General features: G+C 33.1%; 4 protein-coding genes across 9 annotated transcripts; 2 read left to right on the forward strand and 2 right to left on the reverse strand.

Annotated features, from left to right (window-relative positions):
• Nucleotides 1-205: 205 nt before the first annotated feature.
• Nucleotides 206-2317, forward strand: LOC107460180 (L10-interacting MYB domain-containing protein). The gene is made up of 3 exons (XM_016078515.3): nucleotides 206-373; nucleotides 1152-1487; nucleotides 1568-2317. Exons 2-3 carry the CDS (start codon nucleotides 1158-1160, stop codon nucleotides 2150-2152), a joined length of 915 nt encoding a protein of 304 aa, XP_015934001.1. The 5' UTR covers nucleotides 206-373; nucleotides 1152-1157; the 3' UTR covers nucleotides 2153-2317.
• Nucleotides 2318-2640: 323 nt separating this feature from the next.
• On the reverse strand, nucleotides 2641-4732 carry LOC107460175 (probable diphthine methyl ester synthase). Of its 5 annotated transcripts, none has more exons than XM_016078510.3 (5): nucleotides 4507-4732; nucleotides 3642-4229; nucleotides 3496-3535; nucleotides 3322-3413; nucleotides 2641-3142 (listed from the first exon to the last, which is right to left on the reverse strand). In XM_016078510.3, exons 2-5 carry the CDS (start codon nucleotides 4144-4146, stop codon nucleotides 2955-2957), a joined length of 825 nt encoding a protein of 274 aa, XP_015933996.1. In that variant the 5' UTR covers nucleotides 4147-4229; nucleotides 4507-4732; the 3' UTR covers nucleotides 2641-2954. The 5 variants fall into 5 exon arrangements, with proteins under 5 accessions (XP_015933996.1, XP_020984167.1, XP_052108538.1 ...); XM_021128508.2 differs by having other exon boundaries at nucleotides 3642-4260; XM_052252578.1 differs by having other exon boundaries at nucleotides 4463-4732.
• Nucleotides 4733-13228: 8496 nt separating this feature from the next.
• On the forward strand, nucleotides 13229-16441 carry LOC107460182 (transcription factor E2FC). 2 transcript variants are annotated; one of them, XM_052252598.1, is made up of 13 exons: nucleotides 13229-13445; nucleotides 13745-13937; nucleotides 14063-14113; nucleotides 14216-14301; nucleotides 14387-14475; nucleotides 14562-14616; nucleotides 14700-14752; nucleotides 14830-14880; nucleotides 14968-15016; nucleotides 15102-15164; nucleotides 15238-15308; nucleotides 15472-15670; nucleotides 15767-16441. In XM_052252598.1, the coding sequence occupies exons 1-13, from the start codon at nucleotides 13338-13340 to the stop codon at nucleotides 15839-15841; spliced, it is 1143 nt and encodes a 380-aa protein (XP_052108558.1). In that variant the 5' UTR covers nucleotides 13229-13337; the 3' UTR covers nucleotides 15842-16441. The 2 variants fall into 2 exon arrangements, with proteins under 2 accessions (XP_052108558.1, XP_052108559.1); XM_052252599.1 differs by having other exon boundaries at nucleotides 13748-13937.
• Nucleotides 16442-17116: 675 nt separating this feature from the next.
• Nucleotides 17117-19493, reverse strand: LOC107460165 (putative HVA22-like protein g). Its single transcript, XM_016078494.3, has 7 exons — nucleotides 19313-19493; nucleotides 18857-18901; nucleotides 18666-18764; nucleotides 18526-18582; nucleotides 18369-18432; nucleotides 18057-18266; nucleotides 17117-17812 (listed from the first exon to the last, which is right to left on the reverse strand). Exons 2-7 carry the CDS (start codon nucleotides 18886-18888, stop codon nucleotides 17444-17446), a joined length of 831 nt encoding a protein of 276 aa, XP_015933980.1. The 5' UTR covers nucleotides 18889-18901; nucleotides 19313-19493; the 3' UTR covers nucleotides 17117-17443.
• Between the last annotated feature and the right edge of the window lie 4859 nt (nucleotides 19494-24352).

Consider the following 24352-nt stretch of genomic DNA (forward strand, 5'->3'; position numbering starts at 1 on the left):
GAAAGGGTCTTTTCAATTTGTTTTTTTAGTGGTCTTAAGCCCAAACAAAAAAAAAATAAGTAGTAAAAATGAACCTTTAAATTTTTTTTCGATTAAAAAGATAAAATATAATTTCTAACTCTTTAATATTTTTTATATTTTTTTTATTCCACTAATATAATATATGATAAAAATTTACACTTTAATCAAAATTAAGTCCCGTGAGATAACTGATAAAATTTTTGGTAAGTGTGAGTAGGAATGGAAGGAGAGAGGAGCACAGAGAACCCCTGAGCGTGTGATTTTGCGTGTTTCGATACATGGTTGCTTACTGCAATTCAGCAATTCCACTCCTTATGCAACCCTCTCACTCCCACACCGCCAAATTCCAAAGGTAAACCCAATCTCACTTCGCTGCTCTTCCTCTTCGATTATTCTGGTTTTGGAATTTGAATCGCTAGCCCCCGCAGGTTTCACTTTCATTCATCATTCATTTTCGCCTCAAACCTCCAACTATGTTTGATATTCCTGCCTTGCAATACTTCTCTTCCTACTCTCACGCGTAAATTGATTGATGATTGAGATCCTAACTACAAACATTACTTGATAATTTAGGATTATTCGGCTCTTCTTCCATTATTTTTGAACAACATTTTAGTTGGTTATAGGCTTGCATTTGTCACGTACTCACGTTAACATGAATATGTTTTTGCACTGTTTCTGATCTAATAGGCAAGAATAGCAATTTCAGGTTAAAAGGTTTCCTTATTCACCGGTTCATCTATCGTTATTCGATTTGCTTTTGCTGTAAATCATTACAATTTTCTATAAATCAAAGTATACATGGCATTCATTTCAAAAAGATGTAAGCAATTATCAAAGTGCAAGTCGATTTTTTTAGGTTCTGTTGCACATGGTCTGTTCTACTTTTTAATTCATTTTTTTTTGCTTGTGTTTGTAGGAGTAAACAGAATGATCATAGATTCATAGTAACATTTAGTGCCAACTCCATTTTTATTAAACTTTTGTTACATTTCTCATTAAAATGCTCTTCCAAGATGATTATGCCTAACAATGAAATTGTTCATTGAAACTTGTGCAAGCTTTCAAGAAAGGGTGTTTTCCATAAGAATTTTATTAAATTGAGTGTTGATTTAAGAACATTTCAATAGGTGTAGATGGACGTTGAAGTCGGTAATCAACCCAAGCAAGAGCGTTCAAGGACGAGATGGACTGCATCTCTTGACAAGATATTTGCAGATTTGGTTGTCGAGCAGATTCAACTCGGGAATAGACCAAACAATGTTTTTGACAAGAAAACATGGAATCACATTCGTGATGAATTTAATAAGCAAACAGATCTCAACTTCAATAATAATCAGTTGAGGAAGCATCTAGATGTTCTTCGGACACGCTTCTACAATTTGAGATCTGCATATGATCAAAATAATGACTACGTGATAGATGATTCCTGTTGCATTGGCTTTGAACTATGGGATGACATTGGGGTAAAATAGTCTATTAAAAATAGCATTGGTGTTATCTATCTCTATTTTCATTATGAAATTTTTATAGGTTTTGTCTACAGGAACAACCTAGGCCTGAAACAGTTAAAGTGAAAGATTGTCCAATATACGAGCAACTCTGCACAATATTCACAGATTCAGCTGCAGATGGGAAATATGCCCAATCTAGTCACTACCAAGAGTTCAACAAGTCTGTTGGGATCGATGCTGCCAGCTCAATTTCATGTCCGGAAGCTGGGGTTTCACATTATCGGAACCCATCATCAATGAAGTCCTTACAAGGTAACACCTCAACTGCAGAGAAAGTAACAAAGAATTCGTTAGATAGGAAGAAGAAACGTCCATCTCAGACGCTAATTCCTAGTCTGGATCAAGATAGCTGCGATGTTATAGCAGAAGCCTTGCTAGAGATGGTTGCTGCTTCAAGGTTAAGGACAATTGTTCCAACTGAAAATGATGATAAATTCTCCATAACTAACTGTATTAGGGCTCTGGATGAGATACAAGGCATTGATCAACTTCTCTACTTTTCTGCATTGGACCTTTTTGAAGACCCTAATTTAAGGGAGACCTTCATTTCTTTAAAATGTGATAAGATACGTCTGACATGGTTACAAGGGAAGTGTGGTAAGAGTGCCTTCCGTTAGATTTAGGCCAGCTTTAGCTGTATTTAAGCATATTAACATTGTCCATATCTTGCGGATATGATTCCATTATTATTCTTTCCAATGTGATTATAGCTAGCTATTTATACCTGACCTATTGTGTTAAATACTTACATTTGCTTATAAATTAATGCTTGAGCGTTGAAGTGTGATCAGTAATCAGTTAATTTTGACTTGAATGTATGTGAGTTTCAACATTTCGATAAACCAACGAAATCTGCAATCATTTTTGTTTCAAATGAATTTTGATTCTAATGCATTCTAATGATAGAAAAATTGAAATAACTATTTGATTTCTTCGATAGGAAATTGATCAATGACAAAGTTTCAATCTGTCAATATTGATATGAGATTTATGCTATATAAAAAGGTGAATTCTAATATGATTATATTACAGTAGCTATGCAAGTGTTGTTGACATTAAAGTCACACTTATTAAAAAAACATTGTTTAACAATAAAAAGAATTACTTTAACTTTAACAACACTTTTTTAAATATCATAATTACCGTAACAACCGTAGAATAACCTCAAGTCAATTCAGCTTTTAAACCTTGGACAGCTGGACTTGAAAACAATTCAACTAAACCATCTCTGATTCTTTAGCCATGCGTTCATTCTAAAGCATAAAGTGAGAAAAAAACAAAAATCCAAGTGTCTAATTCTTTAGCCTGTAATGAATTCAAATTCCACATAAACTTCGACTGTAGAAACTAGAAACTCCACACTAACAAAAATTCAAAATTTGCAAAATTCAAATGTTCCTGCAACCTTGTAAGTGGTAACTAGGTCCTACATCTGTAAAACTCGAGCATTTCTTCCTCTAATGGATGGGTATTGCCTGTTATGACAAGGCAGTGTAAAGGGGCTCCAAAATCAACCATCTGCAGCTGCTTCATTGTTCCAGCTATAATCATCTGATCGTCACTTCCTAGCCGAGCAAACCCAACACACTGGGTATCTTCAGTGTAGGCTGCATGCCAAAGGGAGGGAATAAGTTGTATTTAGCTTGTTAATAATATTTCTTATGAGGGTATCAAAGGGAATTCTACAACTATGATAGTAAAGAAGATTTGTTCTTAACCAGCACGTAACAACATATCAAAATCAATTAAAAACATTTTAGCATATTGAGGAGAATATTGAACTGACCAGGTTGTTGGCGCTCTTGCACAACCTCCAAGAGCTGCTCAATGGCTGTGTTTATGGTCATATATCTGGGGGGTTCATAGGTTTTTCTTCCTCTGAAAAAAAAAATGCATCAATAATGAATAAAACCAAGAGGAAGAAGTTGAGTAAACCAAACCAAACCAAACCAAACCCAACCTTGCCAGAGATTCGAGGGTGGGCTCCTTCACACGAATATCTGCAGTGAACCCATCGAATTTGAAAACCGAAGTAGAATTTGTCAACACAGAGAAATAGCAGAGAAAGTAAGAGAGTAGGTGAGTGAGTGAGCGAGTGAGTGAGACCTAACAAGCAAAGTGTGTGGAGTCCCATGGTTCGATTACTGTGAATCTTTTCATAGAAGCTATCGGGCCTCCAAGAGTCAGTGAAGAACGGAATGGAAACAGTTTCGCCATAGCGATACAGTTGGAGACCGCAGATGCCAATAGCATTCATGACAGAGGCATTGTGCACACTCTGGACATGAATCCCCATCTTCTTAGCTCTAACAACAAGGTCAGTGTGGGTTGTGGCCCCAAAAGGGTCCCCAACAACGAGGAAGGCGACATGGGAGTGGCGAGCTTCTTCAAGAATGTGATGGGCTTTCTCTTCCACCATCTCTCTGTCTGCTAGAGTTATAGTTTTCCCATACAGCTTTTCCAGGTTGGAGAGGCCATGAGAGTCGAGCCCAAATGAGAGGAGGGAAGTGTAGGATTCCATGTAAACCTTTTCGCAGCTCTTCACTGCTTCCAACCCCCTCAACGTTATGTCTCTCTCATCTCCCAATCCTAATCCAATTATGAACAGCATTTCTTCTTCTTCTTCTTCTTCCTCCCAACTGTCTACCCTCACTTCCTAATTTAGTCTCAACTTGTCTTTAAGCCATAAAACCCCTAAACGCCATTATCCAAACCTCCATTAAAACTGAACAAATCAAGTATATAAAATTACTCAAGAACAAATGCTATGCCTAAAAAAGTGATATTCTTGAATCAAGTAAGACAAAACTTCAGGTCCTAAAGAAGGATTAAATATGATATTAAAAACTTATATCCTTAAAAAAACATGACGGTGGATGTTTCTTAAAATGATTTCGCTTAGTGAAAAAAATTGAAAGCTCACCTACACTCACTGCAGAAGCAGACGCAAAGTCAGGGACGGACTGGGTACCTTGGGTTGCAGCACCGTTGCAGAGGCAGGCAACCGGCGAGGAGGGTTGGCCGCACGCAGAGCTTCGGACGACAGGCACACAGTCGAGGCACAGGGCACGGCGGAGTGAGGTAGAGAGGTGAGACTTGAGAGTGAGTGAAGCTGTGCTCAGTTGGGAGACTTGGGAGAGAGTGACTTCAGGTTGGGGATCAGGGTGTCGTTAGGAGACGAGGGTTTTTGATTTTTTTGTTTTGTTTTTTAATTCATAAACCAAACCACATTGTACTGTGTAGGATTTTTTTTTAAAAAATAAATAAAAAAACTATCATTTTTACCCACAAAAATTTTAAACGCTAACAAATTTACTTTTGAAAAAAAAAATTATAGTTATACTCGTAAAAAAGAATTTCATACAATAAAATTATCCACATACTAAAAAATCATCTAAAAATTTTAAATTATCATTTTTCTAATCCTAATCTTATCATCCTTCTTTTAAATCTCAACATTTCTTTTTTTTTATGAATTTCTTTATTTTTATTGTCAAAACTACTACCATCACCGTTGTCACTAATTATCAATCTCACATTCCTCCTCCTTCACTGTCACAAGAACACCACTACCACTACCACCACCAAAGCTATGGTATGCTCTATGCGAGTGAGAACATTCTTGAGTCTATGACATCTAAATTCTTACATAACTTCACTCGACATCCCAATTTATTATGAGTCTCTCTCTCGCTACTGACGCATCCAAGTTTCTTTCTCTCCCCCATCCTTCTCTCTCTCTCTTTCTCTCTCTCTCTCTCTCTGTAAAACACTCAAACAACGACCACTTTTTTCTCTGACTTCACTACCCTATCTTTTTGTAATTTCTAGTTTGTGTTCTATCTCTGCTGTTGCTCTGTAATCTCTCTTCGGCGTGACTGTAATATCTGTACTTATAGTCATCACTACTACCTCCAAGATTGATGATGGAACAATGGTGATGATTGTAGTTTCTCAAGAGGTGGTGGATTTGGATTTTGACATGGCTGATTTTAAAAAATCCTAACCCTCTAGCTCACGATTTGAAAAAGAAAATGATTGCAGAACAAGATGAAGAAGAAGAAGAAGCTAAGGTCAAGTGAAACAGGTGCTGCTTTGCTATTGCCATGCTCGATCATCGTTGTCGTTGTTGTGACAGTGGAGAAGGAGGAAGGTGAGGATGACGGTTGGTGGCGGCAGCAACGATGGTGTTGGTGAAGGAGGTGGTGAAATCCATGAAAAGAAGATTTGGAAGAGAAGTATTGAGATTAGGGTTAGGAAAAGGGTAATTTGAAAATTTTAGGTGATTTTTTAGTTTTGGTTAATTTTGTCATACGAAACCTATCTTTCCTGAGTACAACTATAGTTTCTTTTCTTTCATGGGTAGAAATGGTAGTTTACTCAAAAATAAATAAAGCACATTTATCATAACTGAACCGGTAATTAATTCGGTCATACAATCGAATCACTGGTTCAATCGATGGGTCATTGGTTCACTTGATTATCAAAAATTAAAATCCATGTCTTCACAAACATTTTAATAACAATCAAATATCAATTCTTAGACATAACTAATAATACAAAAATAGATAATAAACTAGTCACTAGTACAAAATACTTTCTCAATTTAAATGAACAAGAAAAATAAATCAATAAATTGATGATTAACAAACTAACCAAATCCAAATCTATTCCTATAGCAACAAATTCATCTCATCGATAATTTTCAATAACAAATTCAACTATGATAATTTTCAGCAATAAAAAAATTGAGCTAAGTGATTATTTCAATAAGACAACAATAAATTCAAGGTTTCATGATGATAATTAGTAACAAATTCAAATTAGTGATAATTTTTAGTAACAAAAAAATCAATTAAGTGATTATTCAGCAATACAGCAACAAATTCAAGGTTCAATTAGTAACAAATTCAACTCAATGATAATTTTCAACAACAAAAAAATCAATTAAGAGATCATTCAGCAAGATAGCAACAAATTCAAGGTTCAATTAATAAAAAATTCAATTCAATGATGATTTTCAGCAACAATCAAATTTAGGCTAAGTGATTATTTCAGCAAGACAGCAACAATTATAACATTTGGAAGCATCAAGCATGGCTTATGATCCAAAGTCCAAACTCTCGAAATGGAGCACCATCTAGATCCATCTAAAACACCTGTAAGATATGTAACACTCTACGACACAGAACTTTACGCCTAGGACGTAAATCAAAGGTGGTGAGGCGCCACGACCTCTAAAACAAAATACGTAAATAGATATATACAAATAATAGTTTAACGAGGAGTCTTGAAAAAAAAGTTAAACGAAACACCAACAGAAAAGTGCATCACTCTCAATCGGGTCAACGCAAAAATAGCAAAAGCCCGCCTAACCCGCACCGCTTAAACCCAGGATTGCCTCTGGCATTCCTAGGACCTTATATCTGAGTGACGGCATTCTAGGATTAACTCTGACATTCCCAGGACTTTATATCTTATGTGCGTGGCACCTTTACCATACTGAGAACCTTTGGTTCTCACCCCATACTGTATTGTTTTTCAGATGCAGGTCGAGAGGCTCCTCGGTAGGCGTCTGGACTTCTGTAGTAGAGTAGTTTCTGGGTTTTATAGTTTATGTTTATATATGTACTTAACTCTTCGACCAACTACTTTATTTTGTACCTCTTAGAGGTTTATGGAGAATTAGGGTTTATCTTTGTATTTTGGATTCTTTTTAGGGTATGTATATATGTATGTAAATAACTAAATATCCTCCGGCCAGCCTTAGCTTCGCAGGCTGAGTTAGGAACTTGTTATTTTGTACTTTTGGCCCTCTATTCCCACTTTTTGTTTATTTATACTTAAGAATTTTAGATTTCTTCGCACGCAAGTAACCCGATTTTCTGAGTGTTGCGCTTTTCGTCTTGCGAATTTGTTTTACCCGTTTTTCAAGACTCCTCGTTTATTGTATTCTTTTCAATATTATTATGTATATATTTTGTTTTAGAGGTCGTAATATCACACCACCTCTACTTTACGACTTAAGCGTAAAATTCTGTATGGTAGGGTGTTACATGTTGGCGCCTTAAACTTTCTCATTTGATTTTACATAACAAAATTGATTATTAACTAGTTAAAAACTTTAAAATTCAGTTAGTTTTAACTGGTCATAAAAGTAAAAATTAATTTTAAAATAAAAATATGGTTTTATACCAAAAGATTAGTTTTTACACTAAAATGTCGACTTTTACACTGAAAAATTGGTTTTTACACAAAAAATATTTTCTTTTACATAGTAAAATCGATTTTTACACACCAAGCCAAATTTTTACCTTCTTTTCAAATTGAATTTTTTAATCTAAAAATTATATTTTTTATTTCTAAATAATATACAGCAACGAAAAGATTTTAATTTTTTAATAAAAACCAAATAGTTTTAGAATATAACGAATAACAGGATAAAAAAATTGAAATAAAAACAAAAATAAATAGTTAAATTCTACCAAGTTATTTGAAACATCTATCCATTATGTCTAATATCTAGAATGTTTAGAACATGACTAAAGAAAACATAAACAATCATTATCTAGATTTTATAGTCATCCTCAAGCGCAATTAAACCTTAGACCCATAGAACAAGTAATGTCCTTTGATAAAATTAAATCTGCACAAAAGCACTATATATATCAAGCTAACTAACAGGGAAAAACTATAAAATAGATATTTGGAATCAATAAATTATCATATGATATATTTAAGAGACATTTAATACTCAATTTACCTTATTCAACCTTTTCAAGTTCTTTGAAATTCTCAGGTGCAAGAGAAGAGAAAAAGTCTTCATTAAGACAATCTTTGGTGCATATAAGTACTTCTACCATTTTGGGAGTCAATGAATTACGATATTGATTAATGATTCTTCCTCCCATATTATAAACAGACTCAGAAGCTACTGTTGAAACTATTGTAGCCAATATGTCCTGTGCCATATGCATATTTGTCAGGACAGAAAATCGATTCAAGTTAGCCTTTCACCACCCTAAAATATTCAAAGGCTTATTATCTAGCTCACAATCTTCATTCAAATAACGATCAAGTTCAGATTTAAGATTAAATTTGTGATCGGTTGATTGGTGATACAACCCCATATCATAAATGTTTTTGGTTTTATCACTTGTACTCGGTTGGAAGAGGATATCATCTTGATTTTCTTCAGCTGCACCTTGATATAAATTATAAAGTGAATGAAGACAAAAAGATAACTTTGTCTTCAATTCACTGCCCACTTCTGCATTTAAAGAATTAACTAGACACCACTTAACATAATTCAATTTATGACAAGAATCTAGAACTACAGCAATTAACAACATGTTAATAGTTTTTATATTTTTCAATACTTATTGTGTTTTGCTTCCATCTTACTTGCCATAAGACTTATGCTCAAATCATCATCATTAAGATATTGTTAAATTCTCCTTTCAAGAACAAATATATTTTTTATGTACAAATTATTGGTGACATAAGAGGATCCAAAAATACAAAAATAGCATCATAAAATATCTCCAAAAATAGTAAGACGGACTTGGCACGCATAATCCCAATCTTAAATTGAAGATGCCCCTCTTCCCTTGTTTAATTCTACAACAAATTTTTTTGTCTTGTATTTCTAATAGTTCAAATGCCTTCTGATGTTTTAATGCTGCTACTAACATCAAGTATGTAGAATTTCATCGCGTTTTAACATCTAGGTAAACAAGGTTTTTATATGGAATATTCTCTTGTGCAATGCATGCCTTCAACCTAGTTAATCTTGAATTTGAAGATCTAACATACTTCACAGCATCTCGATTTTCGGTAACTGAATCATTAATCTCCTTCCGTCCATCCTTCACAATTAGCTTTAAAATATGCACACAGCACCGCATATGAAGATGCTCTCCATTCAAAATTGAACTCTTCCAACAAATCAGCCTTCTTTTTAAATACATAACTCCTACATCATTAGATAATACATTATCAACTGTGAAACTCAAAATCTTGTTTAAGCCATAATCTCTCCAGTGTGGTTGGCGACTTGGCAAAAATTTAGTATTTTCTTCTGCAACTTTCAATCCACATCAATTAAATGAGGAGTCAAACACATATCCGCCATATTCTGATACGAACTCCAATTATCAGTCTTAAGATAAATACTTCCATCGCATTTGAAAAAGTATTTTTGAAGTTGAATCCTCTTTGTTTCATAGAGCATCAAGATGTCACGTGCCAATGTAATACATGAAAGAGTATTGAATCCTGGTTACAAGGCTGCCGAATATTCCTTAAAACTTTCACTTTTTACAAATAAAAAAGAAAGTTTCTCGCGAGCAAACATTAATATCATTTTTTTCCTAGCATATTCTACATCAAACCTACCCATTTGTACTTTTGGACTAGACGTGTGCTAGCTTTCTATCGTTTGCCTCTATTTTCTTCTAATATTTTTTTATTTCTTCTAATACCATCTTAAATTATCATTTAAATATTAAATATATAATTATTCTTGAAAAAAAATAGAAAATTAAAGTTCAGAATTTATCAAAGATTAATCAAAATTTAAATAAATAAAAAAATTAAATGTACAAATTTTTTTTGAAAAAAAATAGAAAAGTAAATTTAGTTGTAGAATCTAAAAGAGAAAGAGAAAAAAAAAGATTTGGGAAGATAAGAAGACAAATTTTAAAAACTCAATAAGGGTAAAAGAGTAAAAAATTAGTGTCTCACAAGTTGTGTCTCAGTGTCTCACCAAATTGGAGGTACACAAATTTAGTGTCTCCGTGTCCATCCGTGTCCTCCCGTGTCCTTCGAAAATCTGTGTCTCACCAAACCAAACAGCAGACATGTGTCACCGTGTACCACTGTGTCTATGTCTCAGTGTCTATGTCTCAGTAACCAAACGCTACCTATCTGAACCAGAGTTACTTATGCAAATCTTTAAATGTGATTTTATGGTTTTTTTTTTCTGAAATAAATAAAAAAATATTATTTCCAAAAACACGTTATTTTAACTTTAATTTTTAATTTTTGGCATGCGCCTTTTTTTATTTTCGGAATGCGCTTTTTTTGTTTAGGATGAGTTCGCCCAACCCCCCAACGAACTTCTATAATTTTATAGAGTTAGCCGCACTCCTAGCGAACTTCACCCAAATTCTCCCGGTTGAGAACGAAATTGAAATTTTTAAGCCATTATTATCGTCTCCAGAGTACACAAACTACAAGCATGAATTCTTCAATATCGTCGGCGCCAATGGCAACCATTATCATCATTTCTAGAAATACACAAATACACCAGAATAAACCATATTTAACAAGAATTTTTTATTATAAATTAAAAAAATCACTATTTTCAAAAAAAAAAAACGACTTATTCCTGTGTACTCTTGTGTACTCCTATGTACCCTGGAGACGATGATAATAGTTACAATGGTTAACTTTTTAACTTTTTTTCTCACCCAATCTGAAATTTATGAAGATACATGTTCGCCGGGGTGCAGCGAACTTGACCTAAATCCCCCAAAAAAATGCGTATCTGGGAATTTAAAGTTGGAATAACGGATTTGTGGAAATATTTTTTTTAATTTATTTAAAAAAAACATGATCTCATTATACTTGTTTTATTCTTACACTTGATCACTTTCGAACAATATTGGCATTGAGTCTTATTTTTATCATCAGGGATTTTCTTACAGTAGTCCTAAACTATTGATCGATCTCTTTGCTCAAATGATGTGGTTGGAAGAAAAAGTAATTTAGAAGTCGAATACTCTATAGAAATTCCGACATGAAAACATCACGATTGACTATCTTATTTTAAATAAAAAATCATAATATCTAATTATTAAAAACTTCAACAATATTAAATCTATAAATATATATAAATTAAAATGTAAATATCCATATAGCATGCTAATTTCAAAAGCATCATTTTACATTCTTTTGCTTTAGAACCATAACTACATGTCATTCTAGTCTAACTCATTGGTAAATATAGCAAAATTATTTCCAGTTAATGATGAGAAATATGCATAGTAGCAGAGAAACTATATTTTCACTATAGTTTTGATGTAAATTCTAATTCAGTTTTATCACTTTTAATTATAGTTGTGTTTGTAATGTTATAGTCGTATAGAGTATATTTTGTTGGTTTGTAGATTACTCCTTATCTCTACCAAAAATACAATACTATAGTATTTTAAATTATAATATGTGATCCTTTAATTCTAAATCTGAGGCCTATTTTGTGGGGCATGAGTGCTTGACTATGCAGCATTATATTTAGGACCAAGTAAATAACCACTCAAAGAAAAATAGTCCAATTCTTAGAACTAAGAGTGCAAGAAACTGAACAACTATGCTTATATTTTCTCCAACAATTCAACAAAAAAATGACATTAACATTAACATTGGTGTTCCCTGTGATTGCAGGGCATAAATATTTTTGAATCAGCAAGTATATATGAACTACTCAGGAAGTATATTCTTTTTTTTTTGGACTTGGTCTTGGGCCAGAGAACTAACCCGACCTAACAACCAGAACCCGAATTTACCCAACGACCCAACTCCCTAATGTCCGACCCTAATCGAACCTCAACTCTTCTTTCTCGAAGTCAATCTCTCAGCACTCTCCCATTGTCATCGAAACTTCTAACAGAATTCCGGGGACTTGATGCATGAAGCTGATGCCTTAATTGGTCCTCCTCAGTGATGTCACCAGCCCGAATTCGCAGCTTTTCCACTTGGGTTCTACCGCAGCCGCTCCGCGCCAAAGACATGTCTCGCTGAAGCTCCTGATGGTGCACTTGGCTCCGCCATGGAGCTCCTGATGTCACAGTCGTCCTATGGCCGCTGCTGTTCCTCTGCCGCCTAACCTTCCGCCAAGCAATAAGTCCCTCGGCGTCCCCTCCGCGGTCCCTTCTCCCTATGTTGATAATGTCGTTGCTGGTGTCGTTAGTAGGCTGTTGCAATGCCGTGGGTTGAAACCACTCTTCCCCTTCAGCTTCGTGCCTGTCGCAGATTTCCGTTTCTACCCTCCCAGTAACCCCTCTTTTCTTTGGAATCCTTGAAGGCTAGTTGAAACTAAAACATGGTTGACTTGATTTCGATTATATTAATTATGTCGAAGAATTGCGAATCCTGCTTCTGTTCTTATTGTATTCCTGACTTGAAAAGACATACTAAGTGCTTGTTTGGACGTTATTATTTTAATAAAAATTTTTTTTAATAAAAAAAAAGATTTTTTTTATTTTGTAGCGTATTTGGTAAATTTTGTATAGTAAAAATAAAAGTACTAGAAAAATCAGAAAAATATCTTTTTTTAAAAGTTATAATTTACATATTTTTTTAAAAGATCTTTTTTTCTTAAAAAAAAATATTTTTTAAGTAATAAATAAATAAAAAAGTACTTTTATATGGTTATATCCAAACATAATTAATAGATAGAAAAACTTTTTACATGAGATATCCAAATCCCAACCAAGAGCTAACTGTCCACTTAGGAAGTATATTCTAATAGCCAATAGGTCATACTTTTTTTTTTGGGGTCAGGATGACATACTTTTGTTTGGTATGTTGTGGCGGAAACATAAAAAAAAAAGAGCAGTATAAAAGGCCAAGAGTATGAATGGAGGCGAAGCCCAAATATACAGAGAGAGAGAGAACAAAAGGCGGGTGGCGTGATCATTCGAACTGAAGTCACTCTTTCACTCAGTCACCGCTTCTTTCTTTCTTTCTTTCTCTCTCTCTAACAGAAACACATAACACCAGGCGCAACACTGACCAGTGATGTCAACTTTGGGGAAGGATAAAAAATCCCAATTAAAGCATCGATTCCATCCACATTCTCATTCTCTTTCTCAATCCTTTTCCCATTCCATACTCCCTAACCCACCCGTGAGTTCTTTCTTGTTTATATTCCATTTCTTTTTCTTTTACAATCAAAAACTAATTAATACTCAATATTATCACGCTTAATTGTTGCTTAATTGTTATGTTATGTTATGTTAATTCTGCAATTTACGCTTGAGGGGATTCCGCTTGAACACTTTATTACGAGGGAAGTGATGGTGATGGATAATATAATTAGCTGAGCTTGCTTATAAGTTTTAAATACTAACTATCATTAATTTATTTATTAATTTATTTTGTAGAATGTCCACTTGCTCACACTTGAACTACCTATGTATATATAGCAGTTGACTCAAACATGTGCAATCAATAGTTTCAACTTCAATAATCATAATCACAATCACACAAGTAATCATCGTCAACTACCTCCTACTTTCTACAATCAAACTCAGCCTCCCATTAGGGCAGAGAATCAAACCACCAAGTCAAAACTTTCCAGATATACAAAACATGCCACTCACGAACCTAATGCTACTGGTAACAACTTTCTCAATCTTATTTTTTTTCTTTTAAAACTCTGAGTTAATTTTTTGTTCGCTTTTTCACATTGTTATTTTTACTTTCTTTGAATAAATTATGTGGGGGTTAAATTTTCATACCAGAAGCTCCTCATTTGGCTGCAGTTAACAACTGTCGTTATGACAGTTCCTTAGGTATGTCCATAATCAATTATTCTTCCATCTGTAATGCTAAATGTCAATGATGATATTTTGAAGAGATTTATTCATTAATGTGGTGCTTTCTTGTAATGGCAGGGTTGTTAACCAAGAAATTTGTCTACTTGATTGAAGCGGCTGACTATGGTACCTTGGATTTAAATAAAACTGCTGAGACCTTGGAGGTTCACACAATGATTTTTCCTCCCTCTAATTTCCCTAGCAAAATATATTGATGCATGCTACCCTAATATTTTTTTCTATGGGCAGGTTCAAAAACGAAGAATTTATGATATTACAAATGTTCTCGAAGGAATAGGATTGATAGAGAAGACTTCAAAGAATCATATACGGTGGAAGTAAACATCTATTCTTTTGTTTGCTACTTTGTTGTTGCTTATCATGAATATATGACATGATTATTCCTAACTTGCCTTGTGAACAGGGGATGTAATGGACATGGACCCCAAGAACTGAATTATCAACTCAAAAGACTTAAGGTTGTTTGATCATTTTTATTTGTTGATTAACTTGTATGCAAATTACTCGGGGAACTCTATGACATTGATTTGTTTAATTGCAGACTGAAGTTGAAAGTCTGTATGCTGAAGAATCTGCACTTGATGATTGTATAAGGTTTTCGACTAATATCATTGTTTATTCTGATGATTAACCTTTCTGTTATTTAAACATCTATCATTCTAAATTCTCAGGCAAAAGCAAGAGCTAATAAAAAACCTGGAGGAAAATGAAAATTCTCAAAGGTATATACTTTCTGATGTCTGTGTTATATTAAGTTGCGAATTTGTTATTGTTTTTCTTACCTGAATGTGATCTTGCTTGATTATTAGGTACCTTTTCTTGACAAATGAAGATATTCTTAACCTTCCATGCTTCCAGGTCAATTTCCTTTCCTTAAACATAAAAAATTATCAAACTTTGTTTATATATTACAAGTGCTTACACTTATTAACTATTTGTATAGAACCAAGAGCTTATTGCAATCAAGGCTCCGAAAGTTAGTGTTGTCGAGGTTCCCGATCCTGAGGTGGGTTCTACCGATAGATTTTATGATATTAAAGTTTATTGGAATAATAAATGGCTAATTCACAAATATGCAGGAGTTAGGTTTCTGGCATTACAAAATGACTGTTAGAAGTGCAACTGGACCAATATATATATACCTATTGAGGTATTGTGTTCTGTAACATTGCTCCCAAAAGTTGCTTCCACTTTATTGAAGTTCTCTTTATGTGCTTATTTATGTGTTCCATGCACCTTGTTGGTTTTATTCTTAGATTTTTGTTTTTTAATACGGTCTTTTAACTGATGTTTTCTCATTTTAATGCTTGAAGCAAGAAAGGCCTTAAGTGTAAGGGTGATACTATCGAGCAGGTGAAGCTAATAGATCCATCATGGAATGGTAATCACTGCAAAATGAGGGACATGATATTATCAGAAAGGGAGGCTGATCTAAAAAATCCTTGTGAGGTTTTAACATCCCCAGGCTCAGAGGCATTTGGAATCCACGAAATTACTCCTATGGAATTTAAAGTATGAATAACTTGTTACTTTGAATATTGAAAACCAAAACCTAGAAAAATAAAATAAAATAAGACCATAGTGATTAATCTATTGATTTATTTGCAGATGGATGATGACTATTGGTTTGAATCAGATGCTGGAGTGACCCTAACAGATTTGTGGGTTAACAATAACTTCTAACAGAAGCAATCATCAATATGTAAATACAAGCTGCTGCTAACTTTTGAGATGACACAAACGGCAATGGCTAGCAATTTAAACTGTAAATGTTAGGCCTTTTTTGTTACTCCCTCCCTTTCTCAGCTGTTGCCTTGGCAGTATAAGTATGCAAATCGAAGAGATAAGCTGTTTGGTTGATTTTTTGCATAGATGTGGCAGAGTTTAGCCATAAAGTATAAACCAACTCCGGTTTTGGATATTAGATATTTTTGCAGAAGCTATACTAATGATGTTGATGTATGGAAATAACACCCTTTGTGCATGAAAGCAAGACCAAATTGGTAGGTAGAGTATTGCATCCGACATGTATTGAGTAGAAATGTTTTTTGTTTTTGGGCATGGAGCAGAAATGAGTTAACTCGTGGAAATTATCAAATTCCACTATTGATGAGGTATTTTTTGCGGCCCAGGATCTGGGTGACCTTTCTATCCAATAGTGAAATTCTATGCAAGACTTAGTTATGTGACATTTTTCACGTTAAATATCTATTTTACTACTATGCAACTGCAAGTGATGTATTGTGTGTTTCATATTTTTGTTTTCAGTCAAGTAAGAAGACAAATTCATGCGGCGAAAGCTGCTGTGCCAAATTATTCAATTCATATAGCGAGTTCTTATATATTTGCGGTATTATATTCGAGGTAGTTAATGATTATTGAAACTGATAACACGCTCGAATATTGATATTCACGACAAAGTAACTTAGTATGCAAACCTGGTATTCTATAAATGTTTTCCTATTACTGGCTCTCGTTGTTTTATAATAGAAAGAAATGGTAAATAAATGTGCTTTTTTTATCATTTACACAGACACATTTAAGAGTCCGATCAACCACTTTGCCATTACCAAGTCCGAATCTGGATACAGCATATCAAGAGACATCATATATTGCCACTCAACCAAAACCCTAGCTGCAATAAAGGCCCTTTAACATCTTAAAATTGTCATGCTTGGGCACAACAATGTTGCGAATTTGTGCTATTAGTAATGTTAAGGTTAATTTTAAAACATATCAAAATTGTTGTATATATATATATATATAAAGAGAGAGAGGGAGAGAGAGAACAACCAACCTTGTGTGGTTAAGATTGACTTCCCATGTTAATGTCAATCAGTCAATCAAAGTATCATATCTGTACAATCAAACAATTAAAATATGAATCTATGTTCTTCCCCGATATTCTTTTGGGCGTCATCTACTCTCAAGTATTTCCACCCCACACATTCAGCTATCTAAGGTGAAATACATCTATTAAAAAATGTCAAACTGCCATGGGACAAATTATCCTTCATCAAATGTGCCTTCCATGTAAGTGTTAACATATTCCCCCTCTTAAGGATAAGGTCAACTATTCAAAGCAGCTGATGCAATATTCCTTGGGATTGGGAATCTGAGTTCATATGAAGTGGCATCAAGTTACCAAGTCTTTCATGCCAAAACAAAATGAAAAATAAAGCAAGAAATGAAATTTTAATCTAAGTATGCCTTTTTACAGAGTTTTTTACAAGAAGTTGACGCCAATCTTTGTCCACCAACCCTGACAATTGAAATTTTACTGACTTAAGGCATTGCAGTTGATCGATTTTTTCTTAATCTGCCACGTGTAACCCTAATGCTTTCTTCCATTACTGTCTCTTCTGTAGAGGGGTTCTCACTTTCATTTGCTGCATTAATCTGCATTGGCTCTGTCTCTGCAGGTGCTGCTGATTGGTTGATCAACTGGGGCGTAGGATTCTGGGTACTTATGCCTGCTGCAGATAAAACGGCTTTAGGCACTTGTGAAGAACTCATCTCTGCTACTTCCTTCTGTTGCTGACTTAAAGATGATCGGGAAGTAGGAGAAGGAGGATCCTCAGCCTGTATTTCTGTTGCAGCAGCTGGTTGATGATTAGCTGGTGCAGTTTGACGGACCCTTGCACCTGGTCGTTGCTATGATTTGAAGAGACAGTTTTTCAGAATAAAGCAGAAGATTGAAACCCTTGAAGATGGCAATTTATGCAGTAAAGAAGCATGAAAACAAAATACGTATTGATGACCAATCAAATATTTGCTAACAAAGAAAGCTAATTGATCAATATGCCAACATCAAATGGAGTAGTGACCTTACAGTTAAGTCACATTCCCGTAAAAAAAAAAAAAACAGTATTCAAAGCAATACATAGACATCAGCTACCTGAGCAGGAGGAGGTGCTGGCGTTGATTGCGCAGCAACATACTGCAAAATGTCAACTATTCTAGTCTGGCCGTAACTAGCAGCTCTTTGCCAATACAAAACTGCTACATCTCCAGCCCTTGTCTTTAGTTCTGACAAGTTGCGATCGATTTCTGACTCATGCTTTGCAACATATGGTCTAAAGAAGGAATCATATACATATGTTGTCCCCTAACACACGTAAAAGTCATATAGTATAGCGTTACAGGTCAATCTAACTTGAAAGCAAAGAACAAAGTAATATCAGATTTACAACAGTGAATAATGTTATACCTTTGTTTTAGGGTACCACAGGTATATGAAAAACGCCAACTTAGCTTCACTGTACATTGGGACCCTACAAGAAGAACACTCTAAAGACAAGAACAAAATACGAAAGCAAAACAGTTTCCTTATTTGTTCAACTGAAAGCAGTGGATGTATGTTGTACCATGATATAAAAGTATCACCAATTCTCTCAAAAACTGTCAAAAGAGCGACCAAAATCCTGCATCACAAGGGAGAAAAGAAAGTTGGTATTGGTATTCACCACCAGGTAAGCTTCGGTCAAATGAAAAATCAATATTATACCAATATTGGCACCAAAAGCGAAGTTGCTCAATTTCTGGTTTATTCTTCTCAACTGCTTTATAGCATTCATAGGCTGGGTAGGCATAGCCAAAAGCCATTCTGCAAGCACATAAATGGAACTCTTATCCTCAAAATTAAAAGATTATGACAAAAACCAAAAATATAATACACAGTAAGAGGTTAGGACATACACAAGTGCCCGGGTAATAAACGATCCTATCATTTTGTTAGTATACCTGAAATGGAAATTATGAACAAAATTAGGGTCACTACAAAATTTTGATGATTTGATTATGCTTAGCTTCTTACGGAAGAAACGCGGGGAAAGCCAGTTCCCTCACTAGTCCAATGCGAGTTTGAAACCACAATCAAATCAAATAAATTGAATACAATGCTTTCATATATTATTGATGAGATAGAAAATCGCGATTCGTTTTTGGGTGTTCTGTCTAAACAAGTGAGTAACGATTGAGTTTAGAATATAAAGGGCGAACCTATAGCAAATAAAACAAAGATCAGTTTCAAAATTTGAAGCTCAAATGTCAACACACACCAAAATAATGCAGCAATTAAGTTTAATTTAATCTGATAGTATATGCTAATGGCAAAATCAAGCAAATAGAGAGAGCGAGAGAGGAAGATAAAACCTATTGAGTTTTCGGGGGCAGAATAAGCGGAAGAAGCAAGTATGATAGAAATCGACGATGAGACTTTACGGCTTGATATCGCCGGCGCGGAAATTATACCCTGAAAGAGAGAAAGAGAAAGAGAGAAGAGTATTGAGTTGAGTAGAGAATACAAAGAGAGAAGGAAGCCGAGAAAACTGAAAAAAGGTATTTGGAAACTGGAACCGTTTCAAAATAAGCATTTACTTATAAGGGTCTATAAAAAATTACAGAGCAATTATTCGAATTCATCCTAAAGTTTTTATAATTAGATATTTTAGTTTTTTAACTTTTAAAATATATAAAATATTTTTTAGTTTTTATTTTTGTTAGATAATAAAATTTTTTATTAATCATTAATGATAATTGTTGATGTGAAATGTTAATTTATACGAATAGTAGTTAAATGTATATGTGTTTCGATACAAACAGATCAATATTTAAGATAAAGTATAAAATAATTTTGAATAATTTTTAAAAATTTTAAAATAGCTACTAAAAAATTTTAAAATTTTAAAATAATCTTTTCAAATTAATTATATATAATTATTTTTAAATTATTAAATTTTAGCGTCTAAAATTTTTATCTATTTATCTCAAATTTAATTATTTAAATATAAAAAAATTATAAATTATTTTTAAAAAGACATTATTTTTAAAAAAAAATTAAACTAAAATAAATTCATATTTATTTTTTACCATGCCAGATATTAATTTAATTTAATTTATAAGTACCACATTCTATAAATTTAAAAAAAAATTTTTAAACAAAAAATTCAACGCAATCAAGTGGAACAACAATGCAAAGAGTACTAAACAAGTAAATAAAATGTTGCTTACAAGTACAAATGATAGGGAAAAAAATCAATCAACCACATGTTAACTTCTTCTTTTCTTACAAGTACAAATGTCCAATTTTTAAAATGTTGCTTAATTGTTCCTGAAATAGACCATGGTTTATCATAAGCAAACAACCAAGCATATCATACCTGCCAAGTAAATTCACAACCAATAAATAAGTAATAATCATTCTCATTATCCTTTTTACATAGAACACAAATACTATCATTTTGATTAATAACGCTAAATCTATTTAATCTCTTCTTAGTATTGACCCTGTCCACTAACACAAATTAGGTGAATAATCAACTCGTGGTGGTACCAAACCCCTCCAAATAGAACTAGTAAAACTGTAACTTGTAATATCTTTCAGTATTAATTTAGATTGCAAAACCTACACAAAAAGTTAGTAGGATAAACACCTAATTTATCAAATTTTTACAGTAGGGAGTCCTCTCTCTTATTTGTTAATTTGACTGAGTGAAGGACTCTATGGAGTTGGTTAACTAAATTCAACTCCTATTGAAATAATTATCTTCTCTATTAAAAATTTCATATCCACTCTACTCTATCCCAGAACCCACAATCTTCTATTACCGATCTGCTTTGGTTTAAGACCAAAAAAAATCTTGAAAAGACGATCTTCAATATACCACATGGTAGCCAATTATCCTCCTAAAATCAAATTCTTCTATCATCCCCTACCTCCAAAGATAGTCATTTGATCATATTGTCTCTCACCTGTTGCTCTTTTATCTGTAACTGCCATATATCCTTCTATGGACCTCCTCTTTTAGGCACAGGATGACAACAGAATACTATGTTTGGATTCAAATCATTTCAAGAGCATTCAATTTTCTTTCATAATGGACAATCTTCTTTCGAAAATCGCTACCACCACTTGAACAAGAATCTTATCTATTTTTTTGTGTTGACCCGATTGAGAGTGATGCGCTTTTCTGTTGGTGTTTTGTTTAACTTTTCTTTCAAGACTCCTCGTTAAACTATTATTTGTATATATCTATTTATGTATTTTGTTTTAGAGATTGTGGCGCCTCACCACCTTTAATTTACATCCTAGGCGTAAAATTCTGTATAGTAGAATGTTACATATCTTACAAATGTTTTGGATGGATTTAGATGGTGCTCCATTTTGAGAGTTTGGACTTTGGATCATAAGCCATGCTTTGATGATTTCAAATGTTATAATTGTTGTTGTCTTGCTGAAATAATCACTTAGCCTAAATTTATTTGTTTTCGAAAATCATCATTGAATTGAATTTTTTATTAATTGAACTTTGAATTTGTTGCTATCTTGCTGAATGATCACTTAATTGATTTTTTTTGTTGTAAAAAATTATCATTGAGTTGAATTTGTTACTAATTGAACCTTAAATTTGTTGCTGTATCGTTGAATAATCACTTAATTGTTTTTTTTTGTTACTAAAAATCATCACTAAGTTGAATTTGTTACTAATTATCATCACTGAACCTTAAATTTATTGTTGTCTTAATGAAATAATCACTTAGCTAAATTTTTTTATTGCTGAAAATGATCATAATTGAATTTGTTGTTGAAAATTATCGATGAGATGAGTTTGTTAATCATCAATTTATTGATTTATTTTTCTTGTTCATTTAAATTGAGAAGGTATTTTGTACTAGTGACTAGTTTATTATCTACTTTTGTAATATTAGTTATGTCTAAGAATTGATATTTGATTGTTATTAAAATGTTTGTGAAGACATGCATTTTAATTTTTGATAATCAAGTGAACCAATGACCCATTGATTGAACCAGTGATTCGATCGTATGACCGAATTAATTACCGGTTCAGTTATGATAAATGTGCTTTATTTATTTTTGAGTAAATTACCATTTCTACCGACGAAAGAAAAGAAATTATAGTTGTACTCAGGAAAGATAGGTTTCGTATGACAAAATTAACCAAAACTAAAAAATCACCTAAAAATTTCAAATTACCCTTTTGCTAACCCTAATCTCAATACTTCTCTTCCAAATCTTCTTTTCATGGATTTCACCACCTCCTTCACTAACATCACCGCCGCTGTCGCCACCAACCGTCAGCCTCACCTTCCTCCTTCTCCACTGTCACAACAACGACAACGATGATCGAGCATGGCAATGGCAAAGCAGCACCTATTTCACTTGACCTTAGCTTTTTCTTCTTCTTCTTCATCTTGTTCTGCAATCATCTTCTTTTTCAAATCGTGAGCTAAAGGGTTAGGATTTTTCAAAACCAGCCATGTCAAAATCCAAATCCACCATCTCTTGAGAAACCGCAATCATCACCACTGTTCCATCGTCGATCTTAGAAGTAGTAGTGATGACTATGAGTACAGATATTACAGTCACGCCGGAGAGAGATTACAGAGCAACAGTAGAGATAGAACACAAACTCGAAATTGCAAAAAGAGAGTGTAGTGAAGTCAGAGAAAAAAGTGGTCGTTGTTTGAGTATTTCACAGAGAGAGAGAACGGGACGGGAGAGAGAAAGAAACTTGGGTGCGTCAGTAGCGAGAGAGAAACTCATAATAAAGTGGGACGCCGAGTGAAGTTATGTAAGAATTCAGATGTCATAGACTCAAGAATATTCTCACTCTGCATCAAGCATAACATAACTTTGGTGGTGGTAATGGTGGTGGTGTTATTGTGACAATAAAGGAAGAAGAAGGTGAGACTGATAATTAGTGACAACGGTGATGGTAGTAGTCTTGACAATAAAAGTGAAGAAATTCTTAACAAAAAATAAAAAAATATTGAGATTTAAAAGAAAGATATTAAAATTAGGATTAGAAAAATGATAATTTAGAGTTTTTAGATAATTTTTTAGTATGTGAATAATTTTATTGTATGAAACTCTTTTTTACGAGTATAACTATAATTTTCTTTTTTTCACAAATAAATTTATTAACGTTTAAAATTTTTGTGAATAAAAATAATAGTTTTTTTATTTATTTTCTAAAAAAAAAATCCTACAGTACGATGTGTTTTGGTTTATGAATTAAAAAATAAAAAACCCTCGTCTCCTAACCACACCCTAATTTCCAACCTGAAGTGATCCTAACACTCCTCAAATCAATTTAGTTAATTAACTTAAATTAAATTTTTGATTATATCAAAAATAAATTTAATTTTTAGATTAACCATAATCATATACAGCTCTAAGGACCATCGACTGACACAAAAAAAATTACTACCGCGCTATAATTTGGTGCTACTTTTATATAGATGTTTTCGTAAAAATTATATTTTGAACTATTAAATAATTTAATCAATTATATTTAATCAATCATGTTAAATTATTTAATATTTTATAATATTATTTTTACATAAAAATATTTTTATAAAAATATTTATCTTATAATTTGACTTATGTATAAGATGATTATCTACATAAAAATATCTTTATACAAAAATAATAATTAAGATATTAACACATATTATATTAAATAATTTATTAAAATATATTAAATTATCTAATAATTTTTAAATATCATTTACACGTAAAATCATTTTAATACAAATAGTCACCTATAAATAATATTACAAAATAATTTTATATTTGTGGTATACTTCACTCATACTAATTGATTACTTCAACGTAACAGAACAAGGACAATAATGCTGGATGTTTCCAGAGACGTAAATATATTGCGTATTCTTTTAAAGAAAAAGTTTAGAGAGTTAGTAATTTTATTAAATTTTGGCCAACATGTAATCGGTAAAGAAAAGTGAATCATTGAATAAAATTCTATACCAATCTCTTACCATTAAATCATTATTGATAGCTATTTGATGATGGTTATTGATGAGCGGATAATTTATACGCTTTTTGGCATTGTTTTTAGGTAGTTTTTAGTAAATTCAAGCTATTTTTAGGGATGTTTTCATTAGTTTTTATGTTAAATTCACATTTCTGGACTTTACTATGAGTTTGTATGTTTTTCTATGATTTCAGGTAATTTCTGGCTGAAATTGAGGGACTTGAGCCAAACTCTGAAAAGGGCTGACAAAAGGACTGCTGATGCTGTTGGAATCTGACCTCCCTGCACTCAAAATGGATTTTTTGGAGCTACAGAACTCCAAATGGCGCGCTCTCAACGGTGTTGGAAAGTAGACATCCAGAGCTTTCCAGCAATATATAATAGTCCATACTTT

The sequence above is a fragment of the Arachis duranensis genome, chromosome 8 (genome assembly GCF_000817695.3).
Source record: "Arachis duranensis cultivar V14167 chromosome 8, aradu.V14167.gnm2.J7QH, whole genome shotgun sequence".
Lineage (NCBI taxonomy): Eukaryota > Viridiplantae > Streptophyta > Magnoliopsida > Fabales > Fabaceae > Arachis > Arachis duranensis.